Raw genomic sequence first — 9,091 nt, 5'->3', positions numbered from 1 at the left:
CTAAATATTTTACATACATCTTATTTATTCTCAAAACAGAATGGAGAGTTAGGCGAAGTATCTCCTGTTTACAAATGAGTAAACTGAGACTCAAAAGGAAGAACTCGCGCAAGGCAAGACACGTAATTGATGAACACCACACAGACTGGCTGAGCATTAAGCTGGAACCTAATAGGTGCTGGGGCGCTTCGATCGCGTCATTTTTGGCGCCAGTGTCTTTTCAGGTGAGTGACTCAAAGGCCACTTGGATGTATTCTCTCATAAAAACAATTAAGACACCTGACTTACTTACATCATGGACATCAAGCCTTAAGCGACTAAAGGTGTCATAATATTGCCTTCTGTGCAGGGGTCCCCTCGAACCCTCTGCATTAAAACCATTGGCAAATTCCGTGTCCCCATAATGTGTCTTTAGTTATTTTGTAAGGAACTTGTCCAGCGGAGAGAAGACCTGGGGAGAAAGAGCCTCGCATGAGCAAACGTTTTCAAATAGCTGAAAATTCAATACAGAGTCCATACATCTAAGTCTATGGTTCCGAAGGTCAGACCCCTATCAATCCTGTCATACCCGATTCCTCCGCAGATACCCGACCCTGGACCTCCCCGGGGTGCAGAGACCCGGGTGCCCCGCCTTTGCGCCCGCACTCGCGGTCTCAGAGCGGCCGGGGCAGAGCGCGCGCAGCCCGCGGCACCGCCGCTGCAGGACGCGCGCCGCGGTCTCCTGGCAACGGCAGACGCGGAGCCGGGGACTCGGAGTTGGTCGTCAGTCCCAGTTGAGCCCAGCCTGGGTCCGCCTCAGCCATGACCTCCAAACAAACCAAGAAGAAAGAGTTGCATCGTATCAACTCGACGCACACCTCGGAGAAGTCTAAAGAGTAAGGGATATGTAGTTCATGTTACTAATGTTTATTCCAAGAAAGTATACAGAGCCTACCTAGCTCCTGGAATCTATATGCCTCTCTATCCTGAGGTGTTATATGTCTTATTGTTATCATTATTTCCTTTGGTCTTTTTTCCTCTCTAGAAATACCCAATCATTAATAGCACAGTCTTTGGGTTATTATTCGAACATACAAAATTGCTAAAATTTATTCCAGTTGTGGGAGCGCTCTGGGGGCGTGCCCTCTGCTAAGCCTGCCTGCGTGGATCCTTCATGTTCTTCTGGCCATGCTTGTGGGGGTGGTGGAAGGCAGACAGTTCATTCTTTTTAACTGGATCCCCACATTTTGGATGACTACTTCTTCATCTCTTTACTTGCTTAAAAAAATCCCACATTGGACTTCTGCTCCGATCCTTAGTATTTTTGCCTCTGTGAACTCCTCTCTCACGCTCATTTCCACCTCTGTGATTTCAGATTCTCGAGTTCCTAGTTTTGTTCTCTCTCAGCAGGCTCTGGCTACCTGTCAGATAATCCATTCATTTTATTAACTTTATTTTTAGATATATAGCACATACATAAGTGAATTTAACAGGATTGCTCCCCTGCTGTATACCAATGCAAGTGAGGTCATTTGAACATTTTCTTTTTTATTTTTTTTATTTTTATTTTTTTCATTTTTCCGAAGCTGGAAACGGGGAGGCAGTCAGACAGACTCCCGCATGTGCCCGACCGGGATCCACCCGGCATGCCCACCAGGGGGCGATGCTCTGCCCATCTGGGGCGTTGCTCTGTTGCATCCAGAGCCATTCCAGCACCCGAGGCAGAGGCCACAGAGCTATCCCCAGCGCCCGGGCCATCTTTGCTCCAATGGAGCCCCGGCTGCGGGAGGGGAAGAGAGAGGCAGAGAGGAAGGAGAGGGGGAGGGGTGGAGAAGCAGACAGGCGCTTCCCCTGTGTGCCCTGGCCGGGAATCGTGAACATTTTCTAATGGCTTCCATTTTTATAGCTACAAGTCCTACAAGGGCTTACAAGATCAGGCCCCTATTACCTTTGTGACTTTACCTCCCGCTTGTTCACATACTAGCCTCCTTTTCACTCCCTGGAATACCCAGGGCTTGGTTTCTACCTCAGGGCCTTTGCACTTGCTGTTTCTTCTGTTGGCAAGCATTTCCTTCCAGATTTCCATGGGGTTTTCTCCTTCATTTCCTTTAGGTGTTTCCCTAAATACCATTTTCTCATGTCAACTTTTTTTGCCAATTGGTTTAAAATTGCAATTCCCACTTTTTTGCCCAAACCAAAAAAGCTCCCTGTTTTCCTTTACTGCTTTAATTTTCTTTAATAATTTTTTGCTCATTTACTGTGTTATATATTTCACTTTTTAAAAATTATGTTTATTTATGCGTCTTCCTAATAGAGTATGAGTTCCATGAAGGCAGCAATTTTTCTTTTCCTATTTTATTCTATTGAAACCTTAATACCTCAAGTGATTCCTGGGTCATGCATAGTAGACACTCAAAAATGTTTTATTTAATGAATAATGACAGCAATTAAATAAGAGATTATAACATAATTACAAAAAGAAATTTTAATACACTAAAAAAAGACCATAGTTAATGATGCTTATAATTAATGCATATTTAAGGCTCACAACTCTTAAGGAACTTGGGGAAAATCTTTGACTTCAAAGAGTTTATACCCTGAAACAGACGAGACTGTTAACTCCTATAAGAAAGTGACCAAACCAGATACCATAAAACAGTACATGGCCTTGTCTTGTGATGGTTGAAAATGTTCCTGCTGCTAAAACAGTCTTTCCTTGGGTGTACTTCTCATTTCTTTTTGAGATGATAATGTTATTTCTAACATATTTTCTTTCCCGGAAAATATCTGAGTTGAATTATGTCAATAAAAATGTATCTGTATATTTTTGAAAATGGAAGAGCAAAGGCAATTTGTTATACAGAAGTCTCGGTTTTTCTAGAAACCGTTTACTGAGCATTAAACATCAAATCACTAGATTTTGATGTAGTATTATATGATAGGTTGTCAAATTCATTGTAAATCAAGTTTATCCTCTAAGTTTTACTGAAGAACTAATCATAGATACCAGCCTAAATCATAACTAAAAGATAAATGTCACACAGCATGGGGCCTTGAGGTCCAAGTGTAGAAGGCACTACCATAACTGTCATTTGAATACACATAAAGTAGGTTTTTATATGTCATTTTATAGGACCTTATAGTTGTACATTCAATAAATGCAAATAACTCTATTTAACATGGTCCTGGATACAGAAATGAAGGAAAAAGTCTGCAGTGCCTTGAAACTGGCCATTCCATGGAATCTTATTCTCCAAGACTACCATTTGTAACGTACATCTTTTATTCCCTAAAATTACATGGCCGACTGGGGACAAGGACCATGTCTGGCTTTTACTTGACACAGTGGCTAGCATATAATAAGCTGTTTCTTAACTGAGTTCACAGTTTAGCCACCCAGCCTGGCTTTCATTCCTTCTGAATTTGAGTGAGACCCAGTTCTCCCTCCCTTTCTGATCTGATTTGCTGGTGGGCAGAGTTAAAAAAACAAAAACAAAAAACTAAGATATTACAAACTGAGAAAGGAGAATCGTCTATGTATAGTTGTGACCAAATTCATAAGTAAATATGGCTTTGACTCCCCCCCCCAAATTATGCTGTGTAATTGAGCTGTCAGTGTTTACATCAGATCATCACATTTTACATTTCTACTTTACATATTCTCTATTTGTATAAAGAATAGAATTCGTTACAGGATTCGCTCTGACACCACTTTTGTGATACTGGACCTGTCATTCTTCTATTTTCAGGTCCAATTTTCTCTTCTTTAAAAGAAGAACCATCTAATTAAAATTGCTCACGATCCAACATGTTCTGTCCTCTCTTCTCTGCTTTATTTTTTCCCTGCAGACTTCCATGACTTCATCATATTTGTTTGTTTATTACCACGACTGGGTGGGTCCATAATAAGTGAGGGAATTTTGTTATATTTAAATATTTGAAACTTTGAATTATATGTCATGGAGAAACACAGATGGTTTTAAATATCAAAATGATGATTTATGAAGCATCATTTGAAAATTGCCTGCATGGATTTCATGCTGCATTAAAAATCAATGTAGCCAAACACTGGTGGTGGTCTGAGATAACGGGAGAAGGCCTGATTATGAGAACTCTCCACAATAGCGAGGAATATTTATAGAGGCAGGGTGAATGGCTGCAGAGCAGACCTGTAAGGTGATTGTGGCCAAGACCTACAAAACCTACATTTCTGATCTTCAGCTGTCACAGTATATGAGAAACTGTGGATAAAAATATAGTTACAATTTTCTGAATGCTGTGCTTTATTTATTTTTGTATTCTCTTCAGGGCCTGGCACAATGTGTGTGTAATAATGTGTGTGTAATTTAATTGAGCTGAACTGGAAACCCGGCCATAAAACCCTCTGACTCAGAACCACAAAGACACCAAAACCCAGAGGGAAGAGGCCCTGGTGGTCACCCCTGGCACGCAGGGCAACTCTTGGCATGGATTAGGGCATCATAGAGACGTCACCGTTCTTAACTATAAAAATCTATCCAAAAAGCCCTGTTTAATGAGGATAGATGTACTCTATTAGTCTTATTGGGGTCTAATACCAATTCTCCTTTTGAAGTAATGTTAATCTGCGCATCTGTTTTACTCATTCATTAAATTTTTTTTTTTTTTTGTATTTTTCTGAAGCTGAAAACGGGGAGACAGTCAGACAGACTCCCGCATGCACCCGACTGAGATCCACCCGGCACGCCCACCAGGGGGCGACGCTCTACCCACCAGGGGGCGACGCTCTGCCCACCAGGGGGCGATGCTCTGCGCCTCCAGGGCGTCGCTCTGTTGCGACCAGAGCCACTCCAGCGCCTGGGGCAGAGGCCAAGGAGCCATCTCCAGCGCCCGGGCCATCTTTGCTCCAATGGAGCCTCGCTGCGGGAGGGGAAGAGAGAGACAGGGAGGAAGGAGAGGGGGAGGGGTGGAGAAGCAGATGGGCGCTTCTCCTGTGTGCCCTGGCCGGGAATCGAACCTGGGACCTCTGCACGCCAGGCCGACGCTCTACCACTGAGCAAACCAGCCAGGGCCATTCATTAAAATTTAACACAGTTAAAGAATCATCTCTAGCAGTAAAATCTTTTATTTTTAGTCACCGAGTTTTTGGTTTGTTTAGTTTTGGTGGTAAAATGGTTTCAAATTTATTCTGGCATTTTTAAAGAAGTTAGATTGAAAAGATTTAAATTTATACACTAATGGAATTTGTACTTCATTATTACCTAAAAACATAATTAAAATTATACTTTGAAATTACTAGCATTGTTGTTAATGTTTTTAGATGAGGAAGTTAGTATTGCCTCAATCAAAAGTGATCATTTAAAAATATTTTGGCCCTGACCAGATGGTTCAGTGGATAAAGCATCAACCTGGTACACGGTAGTCACGGGTTTGCTCCCCAGTCAGGGCACATACAGAAGCAACCAATGAGTGCACAACTAAATATAACAACTAAGTGGAACAGTAACTTGGTGTGACTCTTTTTCCTCCCCCCCCCCCCCCCCCCCCCCATCTCAAATCAATGGGGAAAAATGCTTTTCATTGACAATATTTCTTTGACATTTTCAGGTCACAGATTATTTAAGTCAAAGAATTAAATAATCTATAAACTGGTTATACCACTTGATGTGAGATGAAATTTTTAAAAACTGTATTCAAGATGGATTAAACATATACCTTTTATGTGATTTGTATAATTTGTATAATGTGAAAGAGTCAATGAAAATATTACTCAATTTTCTTACTTTCACGCTTGACAAAGAAGATATGTATATGTTGTCATAAGAAGTATCCAACCAAGTGCTTTCAAATTTTATTAACATTCTTTCCCAGGGTAGGTCCAGGTTAATTAATCCCGGATTCAGGGGCTATAACCATGCTAATTTGTATAGCTGAATTAACACATAGTAAAGTTTAAGAGTAAACTTATATTTATACAGTATTTGGTATATTATTTTTTTGCTGGTATCAATATGAATATGATAGTCTAAATATTTTGTAATGATTTTTTTTTATCCTTCCCACCTGATGAACATCAGAATTACATATATTACTTCCGTTATAGGTCACCAAAGAGCAATGTGCCCTTTCTGCCCTCATTCTGTTACTCTCAGCCTTCAGTCCAGGGTAGGTGGCGGCCACCCTCAGCTCCCACACACACTCAGAGGTCGGGGTGAACTAAGAGCTCAGCTCTCCTTCTCTTCACTTCCTACAGCATTTGTTTCTGCTTAGAAGGGCACTCAGCAGAGATCTCCATTGCATCGGAGGGGAGGAAGTGTATCCAGGTTAGTTATCAGTGAATGAAAACACGGCAGGTTGTCAAACCTTCTGGATGCCTTGGCAGCAGGAGAGAAAGCAGGGAGAACAGTGGAGTTGTGCCTGCTTTTGCCTAGGTATGAGCACACACAGTGAGACTTTAACCAAGTAAGGTGAAGGTCAAAAGGGAAGGCTGTACCATGCATACTGCCAACAGGGCCCTTTCTGCATACTGTTATAATGGATTAGAAATTAGAGGCGAAACCACATTTGTCCCACCTTGGAGCAAAGTCAAGGGGGACATTTAGAACTTGTTTCACCATAAACAGAGAATGAGCACATGATGGAAATAGTTTGGAGTTGTGTGTAAAAACAGAGAGGGGAGAGATTAATTGGAAACTGTGCCTGTAATAACCTCTGAATTGTGGTTAACGTCATCATGGAGACTCATGTTTTTGCATGCCATGTTTTTTGCTTGCTCTTTATAAATACCAGCTTTGCTGCTGGAAGGTGTCATATCCTGGGAACTGGCAGAGCGTAAGGTCCTAACAGCCTTCCTACACTGGGACACGAGCGGAAGAAGCAGCTCCGATTTGTTCTTTCCTTTCACTCAAGAGAGTTCAGCTGCCTGCAGAAAAACGTGTCACTCCAGCGACAGCTAGATCATCCTGTCTCGGCGTTCTCCTTTCTCTCCATCTGCCCCTGTTTCTTTCTTCTCCTTGCCTAATGAAGTCATCCTCCGGTGGTCTTATTTGGCTTTCCTTTCTTTTCTCATTTGCTCATCTAAAACAATCATTCCCGATGAAGATGACTGCCTTCGCCTCTCTTATCATGCACTTGAGCGGAAGTCCACTTGGATGTGCTCATCCATTCCGAGTTAAATACTATATTTCCCCATGTATAAGACGCACCATTTTTTTGAGAAATTTGGGGTCTAAAAACTGGGTGCGACTTATATAGTGGTTGTAGTTTTTTAACTTGCATTTCCTGCTTTTTTGCACTTGTGTTTGTGCTCATTGTTGAAAGCTGATTTGTCATCAGACACGGATGAGGACAAGCTAATGAATGGGAATTCTGACAGTGATGAGGAGTGGTATGAATTTTATGATGAATAAAACTTAAGTTCAATAACTTTATGTAATACATTTTTTTTTCAAATTTTGGGCCCCCAAATTAAGGTGCATCTGATACGTGGGAGCATCTTATTATACATGACAAAATATGGTATGTCCAAAATGGAGGTCATCCTTTTCTCTCCCAATGTATATACTGACGTGAGCAAAAGTAGGTTTAGTTTTGAGTACACAAAACACAGCATAAACTTTACTTTTTCTTTTTTAAAAATTTTATTTAGAAAATTAAATTGAACAGGGTAACAAGAGTACATAGGTTTCAGGTAAACATTTCTATAGCATTTGAACTGTTGATTATGCTGTATACCCATCACCTAAAATCAACGGGGTATTTCTGTATTATTATTTACTATTGTATTACAGCTGTAAACCTGCTTTTGCCCTCTCTGTATTTTCCCTGTTCATTTTAGAGCATCTTATTATGTCAAGAGAGCAAGTCAAAAGAGCAGCCGTGTTTGACTTCCCCTCTCCTCTGCTCTTCCTATCCAGTTGGTTTCCACGTTTTATTCATTTTTCCTTGTGAGTTGTCCCTCAACTCTGCCTCAGCATTCAGTTTCTTCCTCCACATCCGCTAGTTTGGGCTTTTATTTATCCGGGTAGAACCGCTGAGAAGACATTCTAACTCCCTTGCCTTCAGTCAAGGGTATTTCCTTTTTTTTTTTTTTCCCCTGTATTTTTCTGAAGCCGGAAAAGGGGAGAGACAGTCAGACAGACTCCCGCATGCGCCCAACCGGGATCCACCCGGCACGCCCACCAGGGGGCGATGCTCTGCCCACCAGGGGGCGATGCTCTGCCCTTCCGGGGCATCGCTCTGTTGCGACCAGAGCCACTCTAGCGCCTGGGGCAGAGGCCAAGGAGCCATCCCCAGCGCCCGGGCCATCTTTGCTCCAGTGGAGCCTCGGCTGTGGGAGGGGAAGAAAGAGACAGAGAGGAAGGAGAGGGGGAGAGGTGGAGAAGCAGATGGGCGCCTCTCCTGTGTGCCCTGGCCGGGAATCGAACCCGGGACTTCTGCACGCCAGGACAACACTACCACTGAGCCAACCGGCCAGGGCAGTCAAGGGTATTTCTTATCTAATTTACTTGATATATAATACTCTGAGCAATCTTCATAGCATACAATTCCAGTGATAGTGTGTTACTCCTTTGGAAAAAAAGAAAAAGTGGCAAAGAAAGAGAGAGAGACAGACAGAGAGAGAGCGCGCTAGCTGCCAGGGCCCTGACTGGCTTCAGCTCCCTCCTGCTCTCTGTCCCAATCAAACACTGACAGGCTATCGACATTCTTCCCCTTTTCTGCCTTTGTGCCTCTCCCATTCTCTCTTTAGTTGCTCTTGCTCAACCCCCAATTCAGTCCATATTTTAAGACCTGTTCTTTCATGAAGCAGTCATTTGATTTACAAGGTGGAAGCCGTTTGCCCACCTCTTCTGTATTGCCTAAGTATATACTTTGGTTTTAACTTTTTTTGACCCTTTCAGTTGGACTTTGCATTTTTTCTATTATGTGTTTATTTACATTAATTTTGTTATTTGAGAATAGAAATTGAGTCTTATTGATCTCTGTATTCACACAAACATAATGTATTGGGAAAAAATATACAAATTGTACTTTTTAAAAAATTTTTATTGACTTAAATTTATTGTATTTACATAGATTCAAGTGTCTCACTAAATATATCTCTCCCCACCCCCATGTTCCTTCCCCTCAACAC

General features: G+C 41.9%; 1 protein-coding gene across 3 annotated transcripts in view; it reads left to right on the top strand.

The window, feature by feature from the left end:
- The first annotated feature begins 768 nt into the window (after nt 1-768).
- ADGB (androglobin) overlaps nt 769-9,091 on the top strand; it is a 139,311-nt gene continuing 130,988 nt past the window's right edge. For all 3 annotated transcript variants that reach the window (XM_066373049.1, XM_066373048.1, XM_066373047.1), the window contains exon 1: nt 769-875. In XM_066373049.1, coding sequence (XP_066229146.1) covers nt 802-875 — 74 coding nt within the window. In that variant the 5' untranslated portion in view covers nt 769-801. The remainder of the gene's footprint in view (nt 876-9,091) is intronic.

The sequence above is a fragment of the Saccopteryx leptura genome, chromosome 3 (genome assembly GCF_036850995.1).
Source record: "Saccopteryx leptura isolate mSacLep1 chromosome 3, mSacLep1_pri_phased_curated, whole genome shotgun sequence".
NCBI classification, from domain to species: domain Eukaryota; kingdom Metazoa; phylum Chordata; class Mammalia; order Chiroptera; family Emballonuridae; genus Saccopteryx; species Saccopteryx leptura.
Note: the sequence above shows the minus strand (reverse complement) of the source record. Positions and strands in the feature narration are given on the sequence as shown.